The sequence below is a fragment of the Lissotriton vulgaris genome, unplaced genomic scaffold (assembly GCF_964263255.1).
Source record: "Lissotriton vulgaris unplaced genomic scaffold, aLisVul1.2 SCAFFOLD_915, whole genome shotgun sequence".
NCBI lineage: Eukaryota > Metazoa > Chordata > Amphibia > Caudata > Salamandridae > Lissotriton > Lissotriton vulgaris.
This window is the reverse complement of record NW_028248894.1, coordinates 582,206-608,505: the sequence shown is the minus strand read 5'-3', so window position 1 is coordinate 608,505 and position 26,300 is coordinate 582,206. Positions and strand designations below refer to the sequence as shown.

At 45.0% G+C, this 26,300-nt stretch overlaps 1 protein-coding gene and 1 pseudogene across 1 annotated transcript in view; both read left to right on the top strand.

Moving 5' to 3' along the window:
* The window catches only part of LOC147663776 (alpha-N-acetylgalactosaminide alpha-2,6-sialyltransferase 2-like), a 322,592-nt gene that overhangs the window by 29,544 nt on the left and 266,748 nt on the right, over window positions 1-26,300 (top strand). The window contains exon 2 of the mRNA XM_086950201.1: window positions 15,040-15,205. Within this exon, the coding sequence (XP_086806327.1) occupies window positions 15,040-15,205 (166 nt within the window). The remainder of the gene's footprint in view (window positions 1-15,039; window positions 15,206-26,300) is intronic.
* Window positions 3,133-4,512, top strand: LOC147663777 (uncharacterized; annotated as a pseudogene).

Below are 26,300 nucleotides of genomic sequence, written 5' to 3'. Positions count from 1 at the left end.
ATGTGGATGACTTGTTAGTGGCTGCCGATTCAGAAGTTGTCTGTAAGAATGCAACTGTGTCATTTCTGCGACATTTGTCTGATTTACACCTCAAAGTTTCGCTTTCTAAGTTACAATATTGCCGCCAAGAGGTTACCTATTTAGGTCATCTCTTGTCGAAGGAGGGAAGGCGATTGACCCCAGAACGTATCCAAGCAATTGCGCAAATGTCTGTCCCATCCACACAAAGAGAGGTGCGTGCTTTCTTAGGCATTACCTCTTATTGTAGACAATGGATTCCGAACCTTTCTTTACTAGCTAAACCCTTGTTGGCACTCACTCTGAAAGATACGCCCCAACCTTTTCCTTGGACTGATGAATGTCAAAAGAGTTTTTCTGATTCACGTACTGCTTTGTGTTCGGCTCCTGTGTTGGGTACTCCAGATTACAGTAAACCTTTTACACTTTATGTTCTTGAGAGAGAAGGTTGTGCATGATCAGTTCTGACACAACAATTCGGAGGTAGACAAAGGCCATATGCCTATTTTTCGGCTACGTTAGATCCAGTTGCTAAAGCATTACCCAGTTGTCTTAGAGCAACTGCGGCAGCGGCGATTTCTATTCGTCAATCTGCCGGATTGGTGTCGGATCATACTCTTAATGTTATGGTGCCACACGCAGTAGATACTCTCTTGAACAGGACTAAAACCCAGCACTTAACGAGTGCCCGCTTGTCTGGATATGAGTTGACGCTTTTAGCTAGTCACATACATATCAGGAGATGTAATGTTCTGAATCCAGCAACATTGTTGCCTATTTTAGATGAGAAAAATGTACAAGATCAACATGATTGTTTTCTTCGTACGGAAGAAGAAACTAAGGGTCGAGTTGATTTGAAAGATACACCTCTTACGGATCCGGATGGGATCCTGTGGGTAGATGGGTCTTGTTTTAACTTCCTAATGGTGAGACGACAGCAGCTTATGCTGTTACAACCCTACATACGATAGTGGAAACTGCACGCATTTCACAGTATTCAGCGCAATCTGCAGAGTTGATTGCGTTGACAAGAGCATGTGTGTTGGCGAAAGGAAAGAGAGTGACTGTTTACACAGATAGTCAATACGCGTTTGGCGTTGCCCATAGCTTCGGCCGTTTGTGGAGAGAAAGAGGATTCTTTACCTCCTACGGCACTAAAATACAGCATGGTCAGTTGGTGACTGACCTTCTTGAATCACTTACTTTGCCTACCCAAATAGCGATTGTGAAGTGTAGTGCGCATAAAAAGATTACTGATGACGTGGGTCGAGGGAATGCATTTGCAGATGAAATAGCGAGGGAAATGGCACAAAATGTTGAAAGTCGCATGTATGTTGCAGGACCGGCAAATTGGGTCCCAGATGCTGGTATGTGTGAAGACACAGTGGAGAGCATGAAAATGATTCAGAAGGAAGCAACTGAGAAAGAATTGAGTAAGTAGAAAGAAAGTACAGGAATGTTGGATACGATGGGATGTTGGACGGAATTGTCAGAGCATCAGCGATGGTTGTTACCAGATGCGTATGTATTACCTGTGGTTACTATGGCTCATGGACCAGCCCATATTAATGCAAGGGGTATATGTAAACTCCTAGCTCCAGTATGGCAGAACGAAAATATTCCAAAATGTGCAGAAAATGTAGTGAAGCACTGTATTGTTTGCTTGATGCATAATCCAGGAAAGGGAACTCCAACTCCAGCAGGTCACTTTGCTCCCCCTACGTATCCTTTTGAGGTACTGCAAATAGATTACATCCCTATGGAACGTTTCAATAACCTTAAGAATGTCCTGGTGGTGGTTTGCGCCTTTTCCAGATGGATAGAGGCTTACCCCCTAAAGGACAATACTGCTTTGTCTACTGCCAAAGTCCTTCTGAAGGAATTCTTCCCGAGGTTTGGTTTGCCGCGCATTGTCTGGAGTGACAATGGGAGTGAATTCGTAGGTCAAATTATGCAGAAAGTGTGTGTGGGTCTTGGAATTAGACAGAAATTCCATGCGGCAAACCACCCTCAGTCAGCGGGTTTGGTAGAGTGTTACAATGGCACTCTCGAGCTTAAGTTAACAAAGATTCAGACCAGTACAGGCCTTTCCTGGCCTAATGCTTTGCCTTTAGCACTTCTCTCAACAAGAACGACTGCCCATTCTCGTTTGGGTCTTAGCCCATACGAGATTGTTTTTGGGCGCCCAGCCAATGTCTGGGGAGTCCCTCGTCCCAAAAAGTACTCAGACATTCCGTATCCATTGTTGGTTGATTATTTGCACGACCTCACCACTAAATTGCATGTTATACGTCAACAGGTCCAAAACGCTTTGCCGGAGGCCTCCTCAGATCCAGGACACTCCATCCAACCCGGAGACTGGGTGTGTCTGAAAAACTTCCAGAGGAAAAAGAATCTGGAACCCCGTTGGGGGCCGCCGAGACAAGTCCTACTGGTTACCCGTACAGCAGTGAAGGTCGTCGGAAAACGAAACTGGATCCACGGCGTGCACTGTAAGCGGGTACCATTGCCTTCACCTTACGACCAGTGGGTCCGAGAAGGCGTTGGTGACAGTGAATGCGAAAAGGTACCCAAGTTCTTACCATTCAGCAGTGCACGCCTGGATTGGACTAGTTCTGAGAAAGAGGACGACTACGTTTTACAGGAAGCTGTACCTCCACACCTACGACTAAACACATCGGATCCAGAAACATTGTTAAAGGACCAGATGATACCTGGCAAGACACGATATTACCTGAGAGAAAGACTGCCTAAGGACAATTAAAGTCTGTGTGTTTCATAATTTTGCTTTTGTTAAGAAAAGAAACATTCCTTTTCCATTATCCATCAAGTTGCAGGGTCACAGTAGGAGTCCTAGGCTGTGACCTGAATAGTAACTAGGTCAACAGAACTTGCAGTGTCATAGGACGGCTAACAATCACAGCCAAGTGATTAAGGAAGATTATCGTGAGCAACGCCTTTAGAGTAATGGATAGCGCAGGAAAAGAGAATGATGTAAAAATAATGAAGAGAAAGCATTATAAGAAATTATTATTCAGTCGTTGTGGCGTAGCATTATGTATTTCAGTATGTTTATGCAGTTTATTAGCATGTGTAGGATGGATCGTACACAGTATGCAGCCGACACCTGTCCCTACTTCTACTTCTTTGATTTCCTCTACTGCTATTTCTCCGTATAAATTTTACGCACTCCCAGACCATGAGCAGATGAGAAGAATGGAATATCTCAACAATTCATTTATTCAATTGTTACATCAGCATCAATTGGTTGTTAATACTACTGATTGTTGGGTTTGTGGGCTCATACCACATAACACAGAGAGAGGGATGCCGTATTTAGTCCTTCCATTTACGTATGAAGGTTCTGCTTCGGCTTATCTGGCTATGTTTTCTAATGCATACCAGAACCTACTCCTATATCCTCCTGGTGGGTCCTATAATGGTGGAGTGGATTTCAGTCATAGCTCTTTGATAAAGGGAATAGTGACTATGGCAAAAATTGCCGATAATATTAAAATTCCCAAGGATGAGAAGAGAGCATATGATGGATGCAACCTGACTCGGTACGTCACTAGTCTCACTGACAAGGTTAAACAGAAGAGATTTGCACCAATTTGGGTTTTACCCCAGAGAGGTAATCTGTGTTTACAAATAAATGGTCAGAATACTAAAATTAAGCAAGAAAGGAGTAATTGTTCTCACATATATGTCTATACACCCTTGACTCCTTCACCGTTAGTGCCCTCCCAAGGTACATACTTTATCTGTCATGACAAAGCTTATACATGGCTTCCCACACATTTCTCAGGAACATCTTATATAGCTTTTCTTCTTCCTCCAACATATACTGCTCCTGCAGATCACCATAGAAAGAGATTTGGTAGAGGAGTTATAGATGCGGAAGATACAGCCGGACAAGAGGGAGGAGATTTTCTGAAAGGGTTTCTTTCTTTTTGGGGACCAATGGTAAATAGTAGAAACATCAGACACCTAATTTGTGTGGTCGATGCTACCATAAATGTAACTTCTGGAGCATTGAATAATCTGACAGCTGAGCTTCAGGCGGATCGCCTTATGACTTTGCAGAACTGAATGGTTCTAGACATTGTCCTCGCAGATAGAGGAGGAGTTTGTAAACTGATTGGGTCTAGTTGCTGCGTTTACGTTCCGGATAATGCCCCTACAGTATACCAAGCCATTTCTAAGCTACATGTCATCTCCGAGTCCATTCATCAGGACACTGGAGATTGGTCTGTGATGGGATGGTTTTGGGGACTACTGTCCACCTGGGGATGGAAAGTGTTAACTTTCCTTGGAGCGATTCTAGCAATTACCTTCTCTTGTTGTCTTTGTTTACAGTGCGGTCCAGCTATTTGCGGACTTTGTGCCACTGTGTGTGTTTCTAAGCCCGTAACACAGGAAACAGAGAATATTAGAATGATGTTGCAGCAACATCTCAATGACCTCATGACCATCGATATCGACTCAGACTAACATGAGTCTTTTGTGCTTTGCCTGAGTATGGCAAAAGGAGGGTCTGAGGTTACGTGGTTTTCGATTTCGCTTCGTATCTAGCCGCCATTTTGTATGTAACTGCCATTTTATGTTGCCTCACTCAGGCAGCACAGCAGATGTGGTGAACGCGATGTTTTTGCCTTTTCAGCTGCTACGTGTCTTTCCCGTTAAAGAGTAACTCCTGCCCATGTTTATGAAACCGATGTCGGTCTCCCGAGTTCTGTAAATCCATGTCTAGACTGATTAATCCATGTCTTACTCCACTGTTTGGGTCCCACCATTCTCCTCATCTCTATCTTGTTTAACTGACCTTCGCTATTCTCTTTGTGTGTTCTCCTGTTACATAGACTGTCCTTTGAAGCATTCAATTATGTTCTACCACCTGCAAATTGAATTACTGACACTAGTGTTGATTAACTTGAGGGGAGGGGAGCACACAGGGTCTGAAAGGAGGGTGTGTTTTAGACATTCGATGTTTTCAAACTATTCCTATTTGTCAGTTTTGTATGTTTTGGGAGTTGACATTGTAAACATGTGTACTATAATAGATTGTGCGCCACGGAATGAAGTGGCAGTCTCCTGATAACCTACCAGTTGGTGTACTTACAGGACCACTGTGCTTAGCTGCAGCTAATAAATCTGTTTTTCTACGCCTAACAGAGTGTCACGTGTCTCTGTCAGCCAAAGCAGGTGAACCCAGAGATTTTAGGCGTGCCATGCGCCGCCTGGCCCATAAGGTCAGGTTCTCCAATAGGGCCAATGGACCCTATCAAACACCTTCTCGGCATCGATGGCCAACATCATGTATTCCCCTTCTGTGCGTGCGGCCTTTTCAATAAGGTGGAAGGCCTGCTTAGTATTGTCGGAGGTCTGGCATTCCGGTATGAACCCGGACTGATCCGGATCCACCAGGCAACCCATATACGGAGCCAGGCGTGAAGCCAAAATCCCGGTATAAAGTTTGAGGTCTACGTTGAGTAGGGAGATAGGTCTATATGCCCCACACTGTGTACTGTCCTTTCCCGGTTTGGGTATAACGGCAATGGATGCCTCCTAAAGTTCCTTGGGATTGCTCCCAGCTCCGAGAAGGAAGTAAAAAGGCGCGCGAACAGCGGGGCAACCTGGGCCTAAAATGTTTTATAAAAACTCGCTGGGAAGCCATCCGGGCACGGAGATTTTGCTATCTTGAGGCGGGAGATGGCTGAAATGACCTCCTCCGGTCGTATTTCACCCTCCAGTTGTTCCGCCTGGTCCCGTAAGAGGGCCGGAAGGGGGACAGAGGCCAGAAAGTCGGCCTCATCCTGGTCAGCAGGGGGGTCAGCGGAATAGAGATCCGCATAGAAGTTACTGAAGGAGCTGGCAATATTATGGTCCTCCGTGACCCGCGTGTCATCACCCCTAAGGATCTCCTGAACCGCCCGCTGCTGCGTCACCTCCCTCAGCTTGTGCGCAAGTAGGCGCCCACACTTGTCTCCCCCAGTGTAGTATACATGGTGCAGTCGCAGAGCTGCAAATTCCACCCAATCTAAGTCTAGTGCCGCTAGCTGCTGCCGCGCCACCTTCAACTGCCTCCAGATTCTCGGGGTCCGCGTCCTCCGATGCTCCCTAGTCTTCTGTGTGATTTTGTCCCTCTTACTCTGACGCTCTACATTCTCCGCCGCCGAGATGGCAATAAACTCCCCCCTGAGAACCGCCTTTAGCGCAGCCCACTGTGTGGCAAGAGTAGTGTCAGTGTTATTATTATGTAAAAGGTCATCTGCAATTGCGCGCTGTATCTTAGAGACCGGTGTAGCAACGTTTCCCGTAGTCGCCAAACCCTACGGGATCGCTGTATCGCAGGCAAGGAGAGGACCATTGTCACTGGAGCATGATCGGAAAGTGAGGCCACCCCTATGTCCACCCTGGTAACGAGCGCCTGAATAGGTGTGGATGCAAGCAAGTAGTCCAGGCGCGCATATGTCTTGTGTGCATTAGAGTAGTATGAATAGTCTCTTTCACCTGGGTGGAAGCTACGCCAAAGATCCTGGAGTCCGAGGTCAGCCAGGCGGGCCAGGCCCTCCAGAGAAAGAGCGCACGTTTGTGAAGTGCGCTGGCACGACCTATCCAGGACAATATCGAAGACTAGGTTCAAGTCGCCCCCCCAGCAAAATGTAGCGGTAAGCTGTGGTCGTAATCTCTGTGAGAGCTCTATGGAAGAACTTTTCTTGGCCCTCATTGGGGCCATACACAGTGCCCACTGTGAACGTGGTGTCCCCCATAGAGAACCTGTAAGACAATAACCTCCCCCTAATCTCCGCAGATTTGTGTAGGACCCTGCCCCTAAACTTCTGGGCCACCAAAATCGTGACTCTGGCAGTTTTAGAAGGGTTCAAGGACAAAAATTGCAAGGGAAAATGACGGCAGCGAAGGCGATGACATTCTTTTGGTAGAAGATGTGTCTCCTGAAGGAGGCAAATGTCGGCCTGGGATTGCTCTAAACATAGCATGACTGCCTTGTGCTTGACTGGATTATTCAGCCCCCGTACATTAAGTGTGAGTATTGTAAGGTCTGTGACCGGCATCTAACCAGGGGAACACCTAGCCAGCAATGGATGTGCTCTAGAAGCACCGGGCACCCCATCTTGTACACTTACCCACACCCAAAGGACCCAGGAGGAGAGACTAAACTCAGACCTAAACCCTCGGTGGACCATGAACCATACCCCCAAACCCAACCAACCCCCAAACCCCCCACAAAACACACACCCAATGAGTCCATCATCTTCAGATGATAGGGAAAATGTGTAACGGGGTAGTCCAACGAACCTTCCAGTGGTCTCCCTCCAGCCAACGGCCAGGCGGCCAATACAGAGAGTCATAGCCCGACAATTAACCTGTAACGTCAACCAGTGTGGGCCGCACCACCATCCGAAGTGACCGCCTCTACAGCAGCCCTCTGGCCTTCTGCTATTTCCGTCGCTGGGGGCTTCTTCACTCTCTGTCGCCTACCCTGCTGACGCCATCTTGGCTTGGAGTCGTCTTTGTCAGCCACGGGCCCCTGTCCCTCACCTTCCTCGGGGGGCGGGTCGATGCCCAGCAAGCGGCAGGCCTCCGAGACCGAACAAAGCTGGTACAGCTTGTTATCTAGTTTGAAGACCAGGCGGAATGGGTGTCCCCAACTGTAGGGTATGTTCTGCTGCTGCAGATGGGCCGTGACAGGCTTAAAGAGACAACGTTTGTGCAAGGTAAGGGCCGCGAGGTCCTGGAACAGCAGCGGTGATTGACCCTGGAATGAAATTTGATGCATCTGTCGAGCCTTCTGCAATATCTCCTCCTTTGTACGGTAGTCTTGAATGCAGACCAGGATGTCCGGTATAGGAGCCGGCGATGCCCTCGGGGGTCCCACACGGTGCGCCCTATCTTGTCGGAGCTCGGAATCCAGCGGGCGCCCCAGGACGTGGTTGAAGAGCTCCCTTGCAAACAGAAACAAATCCTTGGTTGTATCTGTCAGCGCAACGTTTCTGATGCAGATATTATTCCTCCTTGAACGGTCCTCCATGTGCAATTGGAGGTCTACTTACTGTTCATGGAGGCGCACGATTTCTTGTTGCAGGGCTGCGAGCTCAGTGTCTTTGTTGTCACTCTTGCTATCCAGGTCAGCCACCCGCTCACCGATCCCATCCACATCCCGTCGCACCTCCCTGATTTTGCTGGCAAACTCAGTTTTCAAGGTATGGATAATTTTCCCGTAGTGTTGTGAAAAGGGACTCTAGAAATGCTTTCGTAATAGGCTCCGAGCTGGCCTCCACCTCCGGGGCCATCTGTGTCGAAGCCGACGCCATGGCGTCATGTTGCTGGGCCGCTTGCACCTTCACAAAAAGCTCTTTCATCGATTTCTCCTTGCGGCCACGGGTAGTGGACATCGCCCGTCACTAGTTCCAGTGCCGTCCGCTGGCACCGCTCCGCGGCTCACAGGGTTATGTCCTCGGGTATGGCTGAGCCGAAGCTCCCCACCAGACCGCCGATCCTCCAGCCAGCGCAGACCCCCCCCCAGCCGCAAACTACAGCAGGGCAAATCACCAAGTGCTCCTCTCTGCCAGCCTGCCCGGTGCAGATAGTTCAGCGCCAACAGTAGCACCTCTCCTGCCACAAATCTTGCCCCGAGCAACTCCGAGGCCTCCCGCGCCGACCCGCCTCACTACCAATCCCTCGACAGGCCTCTGCAAACCATGGGCCCAGGCCCCCTGTATGGCAGGATGTTGGTCTCCTCGCAGCAGACCTTCACTGGGAACGATCAGGCCTCCCAATAGCATGACTGCTCCAGGGTCCGCCGGCTAGCCAATCAACTGCTCCACAGGCCGATGCTCACTTGGGCTCCCCCTGGCCCTCGGCGTCCCAGCTCCAGCACCTCCAAGCCCAGGGGTGACCAGGCCTCTCAGTGCCCCAATGCCGACGCACCACTCCGGGCACAAAGGTCAATCCGGCCACTGACTTGCTGCGCTGGTCCTCGCCTCACCAGCCCCCTCAATGGGGCCGATCGCTGGTGCGGGCTTGCACAGGCGCGGGGGCCCCCCTCCCAGGTTCAGCCGCCGCTCTACCCACACGCCGTAACACCGGGGCCCCCCAGCCGCTCACCGTACTCCAGGCCTCTCCACCTGGCTGAAGGCTCCCTCGGGGCACAGGGTGTCTTGCACAGATCTTTCCGGTACCGGCGGGCGGGCCCCACCCGGTACCTCGCTGCTGCGTCCCCCGGCACGACCGCCTCCGGGCTCAAAATGGCGGCCGGCGCTCTCCCAGCCGTCCTCCTCTGGCCTCCGCAACTGTCTCCGAGCGGCTCCGACTCCCTCCGCCTGCGACCGTCGGGGTCCAGCACGCTGGTGCACTTCTCCGCTCCCGGACCAAGGAAGATCCGGCGCTCGCTTGCGGCCAGCTCCTGCCGCCTCTCTCACCGCCACAGGCCCAAGCTCAGCCACGGCCCAGTCACTGCAGACGCCGCTTCCCAGCAACGCGGCATGGTCACACCAGCGGCACCGGAGGCTCCACAGGCCTTTGCACGCCAAGCCCCCTGGCCACGCCCACTTCTTGAGGCCACGCCCACTTCACCCCAGCCTACTTAAGTTGCGCTGAATACTAGACGCGCCATTGATACCTAACACTCCTGAGGCGGAAGCCGGGAGAACTCGCTCGAATTTTCTTTTTAAAAACACTGCATTCTATTGCTTTTAAATCACTTGCCACCCACCTCTGGGCACTTTCCCCCTCAAATCTCTGCCGCAATTTCCCCCGCGCAGCGGATCTTAGCGCTGCTGCGGGTTTGGGAAAGACATCGCCGACATCGCGCGCCAAGCCCCCTGGCCACGCCCACTTCTTGAGGCCACCCCTCCCACCACCCTATATCAATGTGCATTCCCCGGACGCGCAGCAGGCGCGCCGCCAGCGCGCCGAAGGCGCGCCAAAGGCAAGCTCGTCTGAGCCCGTCCGCGCCAGGCAGGGCCCAGGGCCCCAAACCCCTGGAGGAAACACACCGGCATTGAGGGTCTATTCATCTAACATGCTACTTTCCTTGCGACTCCCTGTCAAGCACAACTGTAAGATCCTACAGAATGACAGGCAGAGTTCCATCTCTTGTCCTTCCTGCAACTTTCAGCTCGAGGTCCCTCAGCTTTGCCAACACCTATCCACAGGCTACAAGCCGTTACACAGGTGATTTCTTGGTAGCCTGAATTGATGGTCTCTCAGCAAACATAAAAGAAACATCTATGACCTTCTGTCTGACGACACACTGGATGCTTTATTTCTCACAGAGACGTGGCTACATGACAGTGCGGGCCCTGACATTGCAGAAGCCCTACCGTCAAACTATGCGATTGTTAGAAAAGACAGACCAACTGGAGTGGGGGGTGGCATAGCAGTTATTTTTAAAAAGTCATTTCAATGCACTTTGGAACCGGTCTCCTTAAATGCCTGCGAGATGGCCCTTTTTAAACTCCAATTGCACCCGAATTTCACCTTCACTGGTCTTCTGATCTATCGACCACCTGGTCCCGCTCAATCCTGGGCCACTCAATTTGTGGACTGGACTGCATCGGTTCGGGTAAACTATAGCAACCTGTCCATCATAGGAGACTTGAATATACACTTTGATGACCCACTGAATAAACCAGGCAGAAATTTAATTCATGACGGTGCTGCCATGAACCTTACTTTGTGGAACTCGGGAGCAACACACATAGGAGGTCATCTCTTGGACCCTATTTTTTCCAGCATTCCCTTGTCACACTGCCTGCCAGCCCTGCCCCTACATTGGTCAGACCACTTCCTAATCAAATTTAGCGTGTCTGATCCAATGGCCTCTAGTTCTAGCTCGTCAGTACAGTCCGGTAAAAGGAACTGGAAGAAGCTGGATATAAATCACTTCATTTCCGTCTTAGACTCTGCACCCCTGGGTGAGATATTTGACACGGAGGAAATGGAGATAGTAGCCACAAAGATCAACAAGTGGCTTTTAGGAGCCTTAGACATATGTCTGCCTCTGGCTCACAAAAAATATAAAACCCATAATTCTCCAGCGCTATGGTACAATGAGTCATTGAATGCTGTAAAATCCAAGTGTAAACGTCTGGAACGCCTCTGGAGGAAAGATTATTCCCCTGCAGCCGGCTCGACTTACAGAAATGAACTTAAGCTCTACCACAAAGCCTGCACTACAGCTAGAGCCAATTACGTGGCGAAGACAATTTCTGAGGCCACAAATAAATCAAAAACATTGTTCAATCCAGTAAAGGAGTTAGCGGGCTCCAACACCACAGCCAAACCCCTTCCTTTGAATAATGTTAAATGTGAAGAATTGGCGCAGTTCTTCACAAATAAGATTGAGACCATCTATCAGGACATCGTTAAACAGCACCAGGCACCAGCCGCGAGGAATCCAGATCTTGGCCCGAGGGAGGAGGGCATCTCCCTTTCGCCAGATCTGTCCTATGAGCCACTTACATCCTGGCCTGGGATAAATGTTCAGGGCCTTCAAGATATCTTAGGGAAAGTGAAATCTGGCTCCTATCGACCCCCTCCCAATCTCTGTACTCAAAATCTTGGACACTCCACAACTTTCCGTAATCTGCCAGACTTTGAATTTATCCCTCTCCACGGCAAAGGTCCCATCCATGTGGAAACATGCCATGGTCTCACCACTGCTAAAGAAACCATCGGCAGATCCTAAAATCCTGGCCAATTTTCGTCCTATATCCCTCCTACCTGCTTTCTTCAAAGTTTTGGAGAAACACGTCCATGGTCACCTTGCCAGGTACACGGAGGTTAATGACATACTTCATCCCTCCCAATCGGGTTTTCGCCCTGGCTTTTCGACAGAGACGACATTGCTTGGGGTGATGGAAAATCTTCGCCTTCTGGTAGACAGAGGGGATTCCGCTGCGCTGATTCTTCTTGACCCCTCAGCGCAGCGTTCGACACCATCTCCCACAACATTCTGTTAAAATCGCTCTCTGCCATGGGCATCAGGGGCAAAGCATTGGACTGGATTGCATCATTTCTGACACTAAGGACATTTCAGATCACTTCCAACACCTCAGCCTCAAATGTCCATCTATCCCCCTATGAAGTCCCCCAGGGCTCGGTGTTGAGTCCTTTGCTTTTCAACCGATACGTAACCCCTCTCTCCCAGTTCGCCGAAGCAGCAGGTCTAAACATGTTCACCTATGCGGACGATTCGCAGATTGTTTTTTCACTCTCCAACAGAGATCATGACTCCTCCTCTCTCCTGCAGTTAGGCCTTAGGAAAATTGCAACTTGGATGAGTGACAATCTGCTCAAACTGAATGGTAGTAAAACAGAGGTTTTAATACTGGGTCCAAATCAGAATCTCTGGAACCCAAGACACTGGCCCTCTGAAATGGGTTCCTTACCCACTCCGTCGCACCAAGTACGCAATCTGGGCATTATCATCGATAATGGCCTAACCATGGAGCCCCAAGTCACTAACTTAACATCTACCTGTTTCACCATTCTGAGGTGGCTCAGGAAATCATCTGGATGCTGCCTGACGACACACAGAAGTCCTTGGTCAATGCTCTAATCACCTCCTGTTTAGACTACGGAAATGTCCTCTACTTGGGGTCATCACAGGCAGTCATGAGACGCCTTCAACTTGTGCAGAATGCCGCTGCAAGTCTACTCTGCAAGTGTCACAGAATGGAACGCATGTCCGGTCATCTTAAGGCACTCCATTGGCTAAGAATTGAAAACAGAGTCAAATTCAAGACACTGAGCCTTATGCACAGAATCAAATGGGGAAATGCCCCCAGATACCTACAAGCCCTCGTGCACGCCTACACGCCGGCTCGTTGCCTGAGATCTTCATGTCAAGGCCTTTTCCGTGTGCCCAAAGTGCGCCGAGCTAGGATCGGGGGAAGATCTTTCTCCCTGTTGGGCCCCAAGCTCTGGAATTCTCTCCCTCTGAATTTACGCTTGGAAACTCGCTACATCCACTTCCGCAGAGCCATAAAAACATGGCTTTTTAATCAGTAACTTGCTCCTGCCTCTCCTCTGAGCTTTATGATCTGCTCATTGGGTTAGTATCTTTCAGCGCCGGGAAACCCTTCTTGGGTAGCTGTCGCGCTTTAGAAGCCCAATAAATAAATAAATAAAATTCCTAGCGCCAGGTCCAACTGACCCCCCGTACTAGGCACCCCGGGAAAGCCGGGATTCGATGCTGCGCAGGCCGTCGATGGGAGCACGGAAAACCTCCGTCTGCTCACGCAGCCATCTTGGCCACGCCCCCAATATATCAATGTTTTTAACCTGGATTTCGATCTAGAAACATTGCTACATCAGATACAGATTTGGAATTTTGGAAATGACACTTACAACATGCCCCTTTCAGATGCCGAATTAATATGAATTTGGAATTTAATTTTAGTAGTCAAAAAAACTTTTCTGACTCAGAAATTGGGATTAGGACATAACAAAAAACATTTTAACGGTCACAAACACCGAATTTAAACATTTCGACCATCAAGATGCTTAGTACTACTGACACCCCAAACTTTAGTGATTTAACAGCGCACCATATAGCTTTCATAAGTACAACCACACTTGCCTCCAGGGCTTACTCTATTTCATGCTATGCATCCACATGTGTGCGCACAGTAACTTTATGCTGTATATGTCTATAGTGTTATCAGTGATTCCATCTGTGATCATCAATGATATAATTTGGGATCTAATCAGTGATGTAATCAATGATGTAATTTACCACGTCACAAGCAATGCAATATGTGAGATCATTAGTAGTACATGGCGGAGGTGCAAATTACAGTTAGCTCAGTAAATCATAACTTGTGAACTTCTTTGTTTTTAATTTTTTTTAAATGTTAGGTTTTATCTCATTTGAACAAACAACCGTGATGTATTTTCACTTTTGTGTTTTTTTAGTGAATTTCTGTGCTTTTTTTAAATCATATTCAAAGCTGAGCATATGCCCAACCCCCTCAGGCCTCTAGCCATCGACACAGCAAGGGATGGTTCCAGGGCCTGTCTCTGGGCAGTCCGTGGACCCAAACCTCTGTGGGCATCCAACCTACATTCTCTTTTTTTAAAAATATTTTTTGTGTACTGCAGCATTCCCTCGGTCACAGCCACGCAAATAATTTTCACCTCAAGGTATTGTGGTACAGTACAAACTTTCTTGAAAAATCTTGTATGAACCCTGGTACCATGTAGTGGAAGCTTGTATTGCGACTCCTGCTGGAGTGTGCGATACCTCACAGGAGGACTACACTGGATCCCCCGGGAGCACCAGGTCTGGGGACTTGATTGTCTTAAATATCGCTATTGTCTTTTTTAATAGCCTGTAAGGTGAGAGCATTCAATACATATCTATCAATGGCATATTATAATGAACCAATAATATTCCCAATTGCTACCTTACATAGAGCTTCCAAAGACACAATCCTCTTTTCTTCTGTGACGTGTAACTGGTGGGCACTGGAATAATGCTTATCTCCAACCACCCCCCCAGAACATTCTTGTCTCATAGTTGCAAAGTCCCAAAACCATATCTTTCCTAGAGTTCCTTTTGTTTTTTCATTTTTAAATATCATTTAAGCTGCTTGTGTTTTCTGCAGAAAGCTTTAAAGTTATCGAATGCTGCAAAAATGTTCAACCTTCATGCCTTTCTAAGTGAAGCGTCCACACGTATGTCATTCGGTTCGCAGGAGACTGAATGCCATTTGTGTGTAGCTTGATAATGTCCATGTTATTTTTCCTTCACAACTGAATTTTCTTGGAAAGTCGTTATTACCACTAACTGGAGACACCTATGAAAGGAGCCTGTGATTAAGTAAGTAATCCATACTCCCCTGGAAAACACCTGCAGGCCTATCAGCATACAGCTATGTAAATACAATGAAATTACATTTCCAAGTCACCAAGTCAAACATTAATGAGTATTAAAAATCTAAACCAGACGCAGAATTGCTTAAATATTAACTTTTTTTTCTTTCTCTTTAGGACTGTCCTAGTGCCATAAGGAAGAAAATAATGGACACAGAATTTGCACATATCTATTTAGACAAGCTTCCTCTTTTAGTTTGGGCGAAGCATGCCACCCCAGAGGAGTACAAGAGGCTACGGATATACAATGGTTGCTTTGGATGGGATAAAGTCGCCTGGGACAGTGAGTTTTATGCATTTGTTTTTGCTTTCATGGCAGCCTTTAGTTAAATGAAAAGGTCCCTTCTATTGATATACTTCCATTCAATTCAAATTCCTAAGTTTCAGAAGTATTTAGCAGATGTGCTATACTCCACAGTAAATCTGGAGAGGTGCATACATATTTCCAGCATTTTCTCACCAGATTTAAGATGAACTCACTTGACTAGCAATTTCAGTTAAGTCATAAAACAAGTCTTTGGTTCACACTTTCCACTGTACACCTCATCCCCTACTATATCACAGTAGAACCATCAATATCGTGGTATTAATATATTGACACCCAGAATTAGAACATCATTATTTCAACACTTTCATTACAACATACAACACCCTTGAAAATGCTGCAAAATTCATACTATCAAAACTTCATCACCTCACTTCAAGCACAAATGAAAGTCTGACATGCAATGTGTATCAGACAACTTACAAAGTCCTCCACAAGCACTCATTAATGAACTACTCCTATCATAAATTGACAACCTTCTTTATTCTTCTTTTATTGTATTTATTAGGTCACTAGGTAACAAAAGTAACAATCAATCTGTACGCCAAACTTGCCTGGCTGCCAATTAAGGGCTGAACTGGTCCTTCTGAATAATGAACCAGTAATTAAAATAAATCTGAAGGTAACCCTAACACAGGCCCCTGTAAACGGTAATCACCCAATGAAAAATGTAATCTACTCACCTTTACCCGGAAAATCTTCCATTGGTGTAGGATTAGTTGAATAGTAGGTCCTAATCTTTGGCAGCAAGAATTCTGTTTGGTCTTCAGACTTCTGTCTCAAAGCCTTTAGACCATGCCTAATCTCAACTCTATGAAGTCTGGGTGTGCAGCTGCTTGAACGATCTGGTTTTCATTCTCACATTGAGGATCCTTCTAGATCCGCTGAGACACTTCAGTCAAATGCTTTCCTTGCTGGTGTGGTACTGCACCAATTTTGTCTTATAGGATGCGTACTGTAGATGTCTTTGTCATGGGTATCTTAGTAACTTATGACTCTTCAGCATCTACAAAATACAGCAATTCAACTGGTTGCTGGGCAATTTTCCCTTTACATATCATCTGAAAGTTACTGGTGAATCTCAAGACCAAGATTAAATGCCTTTGTAATATGCAGATGGTCTTCTAATTCGTCTGAGCAGCTTTCCCTATCAGCACATCTGAACACTACTTTCAAATCCACAGACTTCTTTGAGGTCTTGGCGGCCTTTGATGCAGTAGATCATAATATCCTTCTTGAGCAGCGGTCCATATTAGACACACATTTTTGGTGGTTTTACTCTATTCTAACTGAATGGTCACTGCGAGATGAAAACTGGGCCCTTTTCTTTTCAGCCTCAAAAACCTAATAATAATAATAATAAATCTTTATTGCGTGATTTTTAAAAAAAATTGCAAGTACAAAACATTTAAAAGGTTTCAAAATTGCATTTAGAATGTCATATTCATAAAAAACCATTATGTGTAGACAATAACAGATAAAACTTCCATTTAAAAAGTCATATTCATAAAAAGCCAGTAGGAATAGCAACAACAAGTAAAACTTGACAGCGTTATTCCGATGGGGGGTCGCAAACTCTGGGCACCTCAATAAGTTTTTTTTGCAGCGCGCTCCATAAATCTTACTAGGGCACAATTTAATTTAGTGTTCCTAGGGTCAAAACAGGCCAAAACTGCTGCTCTACAGCTTGTAATCATGTTTCTATTCCAATGGTGCTTGAGTAGGGCCCGTCTCTCTATCAATAGTTTTGGGCACAGGCTTATGATGTGTATGATATCTTCTTTGTGGGTCCCACAAAGTCAGCATTGAACTTTTCCATGTTCTCTTTTCCATTTTGGCCAATGAGTCAACAGGTTAATAACTCCCAGCCTCAGTTTTAAAAAACGTAGTTTCGTTCGAGCACTGAACGATATAGTAAGGTACGGCTAGGAATTAACAAGGCATAGGATTGAAGGGTCATCCACCCATGACTTCTTTTTGCAAGGCAGGCTTTATCTTCCACTATTGATAATTGTTTGGTACTGATTTTCGCTAGCCTTTTAAATTCCTTCTGACTAGCGTGCAAGTTCCAGAGGTCATTTAGGCATAGGGTTTTTAAACCTTTTGACCAGTATTCATGTCCTGCTCGCCATGAGTTGTTATCAATGCTGGCCCACAAATGGTATCCTAAACTTCCCTCCTTTGATAGCCTCAAAAACCTGTCATTGATGGGTATGGAAGGATCTGCCTAGCTCTCAGATCTCTTTATAGATAATTAAGACTCTATATAAATTAGGCACAACTTTAATGGTGGCCTGTAGTCATATGCAAATGACAATAGTATCAACTTACGTGGTCGACCCAGTAACCCCAGGAACCAGGGTAAGTATATTCTGTAAATGAATGTTGTTCACTTGAGATAGCATTAGCCCAAAGGAATAATTATAAGTAGTTAATTAAAACACATGTAAGGGAAAACTAAATCACTTCATGAAGCCTGACAGACATAGAAACACCCAAAAGGAAAATATTGCAAATTTAACCGTAGAGTCAATCTTATCCCATTAGTCCCAACCCATAAATTGCTAGCCATGTAACTTTACACATTTTGGACTGGCTTAATTGCAGCTGAATCAGATGTGACGTGACTATAGCTCCATTTGTTTCAAGCACAAAGATATTTGACTGTGTTATTGATGCAGCTGTGTTTCGTTCCTGATGCCCAGTATCCGATTCTCCAAGAGATTGCTTTTCCTCGAGGGATCTACGAATGTTCCTATTTAGATCAGCTCTTGTCCTATTCATACTTGGACTTACCTAACCTCAGTTACTTCTGTTGATGGGTGTTGTTATCCCTGTCTTCCTTGATCATTACTGTACAAACAATAGGCTGTTGGTCATATGTCTTGGAATACTTTCGTCCTGATGATGGCCATGGTCAATTTGACCATTGGGCTGAAACGTCCACTCCTATTTAATTAATATGGACTACCATAATGTTATGCTTTATTCTCTTTCTTGATACTGCTTCTTTATTAGATTTAACTATGTGTTGACCATTTTTGTTGAATTAATGGAAGCCATTTATTCTGTACACTGTGTATCAACTTTGTATGTGTTGCCTCATAATGAATGGCTTTGATTAAAGCTTAAAGAAGAATTGATGGACATAATGCACAACAATGTCATACATTCACCCCAGTACTGAGATCTGGGCCTAAATCCATCGTTTCTTTTGCTCACCATGCCATCCAGTTTGAATCCAGCCATATGCAAATCAGTATTGACCCTGCGCCCAATAGGAACAGTCCAGCCCGAACTGCCAGGCCAGGTCCTTCCTGGACGGGAAATAAGCATCCTAGGATCGGTTTCGATGTTTTGGAAACCGGTCCCAGCATGCTTGTTTCCGGTCCAGGGAAGGTATAGCTTGGCAGTTCAGGCTGGACTGTTCCCATGAGGCACAGACTCAAGACTGATTTGCATATAGTTGTGTCTGAACTGGGGTGGCGAAGTAAGCTAAAAAACGATGATGGATTCAATCAAGATCTGTGACTTGAAGTGAGTGTCTGAAAAGTTTCATTGCTCCGTTCATCATCTGCTTGTGTTTGAATTGTTCGCCCTAAGCTGGCAGGGTATGCCCAGACGTGGGTCAATTACTCACTTTGCCACTGGATTCAAGCTAGCCTGGCTGATGAGGGCTGTTAGCCCAACACCGGTCCCAGGATGCTTGTTTCTGGTCCAGGGAAGACATGGCTTGGCAGTTCGGGCTGGACTGTTCCCATGAGGCACAGAGTCAGACTGATTTGCATTTAGCTGTGTCTGAACTGGGGTGGCGAAGTGCGCTAAAGAACGATGATGAATTCAACTCAGATCTGTGACTGGGGGTGAGCATCTGAAAAGTTTCAGCACTCTGTTCATCATCTCCTTGTGTTTGCTTTGATTAAATCTTGCCATGCCTGACCAACCTTTGACATGTCATGTGTAAAGTTGTGTGGCTAGCAATTTATGGGTTGAGACTCACTGGATGAAATTGACACTGTATGATTTAATTTCACCATATTTCCCTTTTGAGTGTTTCTATGTGTGTTGGGCTTCATTAAATGTTTTCGTTTTTCCTTACATGTAATTTAATGTAACTACACAGAATTGCTCCTTTGGGCTTATGCTATCTCAAGTGAACCACAGTCATTTGAAGAATACGCAAACAACAAGTAGGTGTACAACAAATTTTCACAGGAGGTGCAACCCCATATAAAAATGCCCCTCTTTTTGATGTAAGGTTCGATAAGACGCACCTTTTTCAATTATCAAACACAAAAAATAGAAGTGAAACAAAGTCTAGGGATGATCTTCAATTTGAGACTCAGACATCTTCAGTCTCAAAATAGCTGCTCTAGAGAACATGCCAATGTGGGATTTATTTTCAATTCTGAAGCATCCCTTAACCATCAAATTCAATCAATGGTTCAAAATATTTTTCCCTCTCGTATGAGAATCAAACCAGTGGTGCTGTGAATTCTCATATCGATTACTAAAATGCTCTTTATGCAGATCAGCCAACAAATCTTATAGTAAGACTACAGGGAGCTCAAAATGCATTTGTCGGAGCAATAAATGGTTTAAAGACAAGTGACCATGTTTTCGTGATTTGTCACGCCTTCCACTGACTCCCAGTTCATGAACTCATGGCTTGGTTTTCATAACCAAGCCTATATAGCTCTCTACTTGCCTCAAGAACAAAGGAGGCTTCAAATTACAATCGAAAGGTGAGTTTCTTGAGCATGAAATGCACGAGTTGCTGGTGGTACAACAGGTACAGCAACAATTACCCAATCATTTAAAAAGCAGTCCACATAGAACCTTGATAAACAATAACAAGTGTTCCATGAAGGCATGCACGAGTGCATGTACATAGATACTACATGGCTTCTCCCTTTTACAAAACAATACAAATTCTTAACAAACAATGCAAATACTACATAAAATGTAGCAATTATTACAATACCAAAAATTGGAAAAAACATACGGGAAAAATAACATCAAACTAGAAATCAAATGCTAGTGTAAGCAAGCAAAATCAATACACATGTTCCATTATATTCTAACCCTGTGGAATAAGGAATCCAAAAACTGAAACATAAGCTAAACTCTAGATCTAAGAGATACGTTTCTCGGATCACTGACAGAATATCGAGGAGCAAAATATCGACCTGCCAAAATATTGATGAAAAAATATAGTATGACAGAATATCGACTTTCTATCTACAAACAGGTAAATACAAAAATATTGAATCCAAAATATTGTTGTAAATAATATAGTTTGTCAAAATATCGAATTTTTTAAATGTCTTAAAAGTAATGTTAGATAATGAAATAATGAATGTAATGAAGTAAAACATACTTAAATAGCTTTAAAATGAATAATTAATTAATGTATATTATAAAAAAAATATGCATTAGTATTTTTTATTACATAAATATGTTAACATAATAATAATAAAAAATGTTCAATATTTTTAGTGTTGGATAGTGGGAGGGTAAAATTTACAATTTCCACTCCAGTGAGTGCAACAGTAGGGAAAGCGTTGGATAGTGGGAGGGTAAAATTTACTACTCCCACTCCAGTCAGTGCAACAGTAGGGAAAGCGTTGGATAGCAGGTAGCTAAAAATTACTATTCTTACTCCAGTGAGTGCAACAGTAGGGAAAGTGTTGGATAGCGTAGGGGTAAAAATTACTATTCCCCACTCCAGAGACTGCATAAGTAGGGAAAGTGTTGGATAGCATAGGGGTGAAAATTACTATTCCCTCTCCAGAGAGTGCAACAGTAGAGAACGTGTTGGATAGCGTAGGTGTAAAAATTACTATTTCCACTCCAGTGAGTGTAACAGTAGAGAAAGTGTTGGATAGCGTAGGGGTAAAAATTACTATTCCCACTCCAGAGAGTGCAACAGTAGGGAAAGTGTTGGATAGCGTAGGGGTAAAATTACTATTCCTACTCCAGTGAGTGCAACAGTAGGGAAAGTGTTGCATAGCGTAGGGGTGAAAAGTACTATTCCCACTCCAGTGAGTGCAACAGTAGGGAAGGTGTTGGATAGCATAGGGGTAAAATTACTATTCCTACTCCAGTGAGTGCAACAGTAGGGAAAGTGTTGCATAGCGTAGGGGTGAAAATTACTATTCCCACTCCAGTGAGTGCAACAACAGGGAAAGTGTTGGATAGCGTAGGGGTAAAATTACTATTCCTACTCCAGTGAGTGCAACAGTAGGGAAAGTGTTGCATAGCGTAGGGGTGAAAATTACTATTCCCACTCCAGTGAGTGCAACAGTAGGGAAGGTGTTGGATAGCATAGGGGTGAAAATTACTATTCCCTCTCCAGAGAGTGCAACAGTAGGGAAAGTGTTGGATAGCATAGGTGTAAAAATTACTATTCCCACTCCAGTGAGTGCAACAGTAGAGAAAGTCTTGGATAGCGTAGGGGTAAAATTTACTATTCCCACTCCAGAGAGTCCAACAGTAGGGAAAGTTTTGGATAGTGTAGGGGTGAAAATTACTATTCCTACTCCAGTGAGTGCAACAGTAGGAAAAGTGTTGGATAGCATAGAGGTAAAAATTACTATTCCCACTCCAGAGAGTGCAACAGTAGGGAAAGTGTTGGATAGAGTAGGTGTAAAAATTACTATTCCCACTCTAGTGAGTGCAACAGTAGGGAAAGTGTTGGATAGTGTATGGGTAAAAATTACTATTCCCACTCCAGAGAGTGCAACAGTGGGGAAAATGTTGGAAAGTGTTGGATAGCGTAGGGGTAAAAATTACTATTCCCACACCAGTGAGTGCAACAGTAGGGAAAGTGTTGGATAGCGTAGGCGTAAAAATTACTATTCCCACTCCAGTGAGTGCAACAGTAGAGAAACTATTGGAAAATGGGTAGGAATAAATTACTATTTCCTCTTCAGTGAGTGCAACAGTAGGGAAAGTAATGATTTAATAATTAAATATATATAAATTAATTATCAATACCAATAAAAAGTGAATCAATATTAATTACCAATTACAAATTATTTAATTATAAATACCAAAAATTAATAAGTGCTAAAAACAGTTACCAATTAATAATTGATTAACAGTAAATTAATCATCATTACACAAAAACAATTTCAATAATTACTTAATTACAATTAAATTACTTCCTACCCTATTCCTCTATACACCCACAACCTGCTCTGAATAATAAATTAATACAATTAATATAATGATCAATTAATCAATTAATACAAATTAATTACCAGTTAATAATGAATTAACAATAAATTATCAATGCCAATAAATACAAATGAATATTGACTTAATTACAATTAAATTACTTCCTACCCTATTCCTCTATAAACCTACAACCTACTCTGAATTATAAATTAATACAATTAATATAATGATCAATTAATCAATTATTAAAAATTGATTACCAATTAATAAAAATTAATTAACAGTTAAAAATGAATTAACAATAAAGTAATTATCAATGCCAATAAACAGAAATTAATATTTAATTTAATATAATTAAATTACTTCCCACCCTATTCCTCTGTAAACCCACAACCCGCTACAGAATTAAATTTCGCAAAAATTAAATAACATAAAATTCATTACTTTACAAAAAATTCAAATATACATATTTCTTACCTGAATTTAGATGTTCTGCACCACTATATTTTTGTGATATTATGTCCACTCGATATTTAATACTCAATATTTTGCCATTTTAATATTAAAAATTCGATATTGTAACTGTTCACCAAGTTTCTCACTTGACTGCGGCGTCTCACCCATGCCCCCTGGCCATGTCACCTTCACATGGTCCAGACACTGCTGAATACATCCCAGACATGCCATCATTGCTCCACAATTCCAACCTTGCTTTTGTCCATAGTCTCCTCTCTGTATCTCACTTTTACCACACATCCACTGTTCCACTATTGTCCATCCTTCACTTTGACACTATTTCCCTTTACTTCCAGGATTTTGGCAGCCAGACCAAACTTGGTTCCACCCTTCTCTACATGTACAGTTTTACACACTTTGGCAAACCCCATCTTACGATTCTGGGAGACCTTCATTTTCATCTAGATGATCTTTGCTCGAAGGACACCCTCTCCCTGGTGGACCCCCTGGCCGCATGTGGACTTCATCAGCCGGTTGATAGCCCTACCCACCTGGCTGGCCACATCCTTGATGGGGTGTTCTCCAATGACCCTAGATTATCTGTAGGCCCCCCTATTCCCCTGGTCTGGTCAGACCATCTGGCGGTTCCCTTAGAACTTAAAACCCTTTCCTCTTCTCTACCTCAACGAAGTTCTACTAATAAAATACTTAAGCGGAACTATAAGGGTACCACCAATGACCTTCTTGCCCCCCTTATAGCGCAGGCTCCTATCCCCCCCTCGAAGGATGCCAGTGATGCTGCACTGGCTCTTGCTAATTCTATCTCCAGAACGGTTGATCTATTAGCCCCTGCCTCTCTACGCAATTCAGCTAGGCGAAAACCTTCTGCCCCCTGGTTCACGGAGCATCTTAGACTGCTGAGGCAGGGATGTAGGAGGCAGGAGAGGCAATGGCGGAAAACTTGGAACCCCACAGATAGAGAAAAACACAAGCTGTTTCTTGGAGAATATAAGACTAAGGTCATCAAAGAAAAGCAGGACTACTTCTCCAGGCTCACATCGTCCCTCACGTCCCCTAGGGAATTATTTAAGATTGTAGATTCCTTGTGTTCTCTACAAACACCTGATCCCATCATAGGTTCCCAAGAGCTGTGCGACAAGATTGCTCATTTTTTTCATGCTAAGATCGCCGACATTTCTCTCACTCTGGAAGCACAGAGAGACCTTATGTATTCCCGTCCTCTCCCGCCTCAACCTGTCTTAGAATCTTGGGCCAAAGATCCCTCTAAGACTCTGACCAATTTCCCGCTCCTTACTCTCGACCAACTAGACTTTCTGTTAAACAGGACAAAGTCAGGTTCACTAATGGACCCCTGCCCTCTGAAGGTTCTAAAAGATTGCAGGGAAATCCTGTTGCCCCCTCTTCTTGAGGAAATGAACCAGGCTATGGCTCAGGGCCTTTTCCCTGCATCCTGGAAGCAGGCCATAGTCAAGCCATTGCTCAAAAAGCCCACTCTGGATCCGGACACCCTTAACAACTTCCGGTCATTTTCCTTACTGCCTGCCCCAGCCAAAATGTTGGAATCACACCTCAATCATCATCTGACTGCTTTCCTTGATGCCGCTGGTTTCCTGGACCTGTCTCAACATGGCTTTTGAAAATTCCACAGCACTGAGTCGGCGCTCACAGTAGTGACAGACAATATACGATCAAGGGTCGACCGAGGCCAGACCACTCTTTTGGTCCTCTTAGACCTGACCGCCGCCTTTGATACCCTATCTCCCTCGACTTTAACTGCTCGTCTGAGGGAGATAGGGGTGGAGGGTCCAGCACTAAGCCTGCTGTCCTCTTTCCTTGACCAAAGAGAACAGAGGTCAAGCTAGGAGAGTTCCTCTCCCCTGCTAAGCCTGTGCAATGTGGGGTCCCACAGGGGTCGGCCTTAAGTCCGACCCTCTTTAACATTTATGTGGCCCCACTTGCTAGGCTAGTAAGAGCTCAGGGGATGGAGGTGGTGTCATACGCCGATGACACCCAGATCATGGTGTCCCTCTCCCACTCGGTGAGTACCTCCGCGCTCAGCTTCAGGAACTGCATGCAGGCTGTCTCCGATTGGATGATTTTAAACGCCCTGAAGCAGAACGGAGAGAAAACCGAGGTCTTGATCTTCGGTAAAGATCAAAACAGTTGGTCCAATGAATGGTGGCCTCCTTCTCTCGGAGCCTGTCCCGTACCGTAAAATTCCGCCCGGAATCTTGGCGTGATCTTCGATACCTCTCTGGACATGTCACTACAGGTCAATAGAACTGTTTCGACCTGTTGGGGAGTTATAAAGGTTCTTAGAAAAATCGCCCACTATCTCTCCCCTCAAGCTCGCAAACAGACTGTGGTGGCCTTAGTTACATCACGGCTGGATTATTGTAACGCCCTTTATGCAGGCATCAATAAAGGCCTCATCCAACACCTCCAGACCATCCAGAACGCGGCTGCCAGATTTGTTCTGGACGTCCCTAGCACCGCTTTTGTTTCTCTTGCTAGGAAGAGTCTTCTACACCCCTAGCAGAAACATTCCCTCTGCCAATAAGAACCTTCTCACCGTCCCTCAGACAAACAAGGTCAGATGGGGAGGAAGAGCCTTTTCATCTATGGCCCCTAAACTATGGAATGCCCTCCCCTCTGAGATCAAATCCCAACCCACCATGGCTCTTTTTAAGAAAGCTCTAAAGACGTGGTGTTTCACCAAGGCCTACCAGTAATCATGGTCTTTGACCTTATCGTTTTATTTGGCTAGGCGCCTTGACGCCCTCTGGGGCTAAGTTTTGCGATATATAAATCTGACTTCATCTGGCTTCACACACATGAACCCTCTCACCCACTTTATGCTTTGCAACTTTTACTCTATTCCTTTTCTAAAAATATGTTTTTCTGTTTCTCTTGTACTTTCGCCACCTTCCGTAAGATACCTTCTTTCATCCGAATATGATCATTCGCCTTGACCCACTTGTTCATCCATGCTGGACAGAAATAAGTCGTAGCTCTCCTTCCAAGCAATTCCAAAGGCGACACTCCAGTGGATGCACGCGGGGTAGTGCTGTAAAACCACAGCATTGATTTGACATCATTCACCACCACACATCTGTTAGCTATGGTCCACTGAATGAACTCTCCCAACACTTTGTTCATCCTTTCAACAAAACCATTGGTTTGGGGATGATATAAAGAACTGAGATGCTTGATGCCACTAGATTTCAAGAAAGGTTCTTCTTCACTAAACACAAATTGAGGCCCATTATCTGATATTAATGTTGCTGGGAACCCTTCCTTTAGAAATACTTCCTTAAAAATACGACCACCACCTTCAATGAAATGTCACCCACAAACCTGACCTCTGGCCATTGGAAATAATAGTCCTTCATGA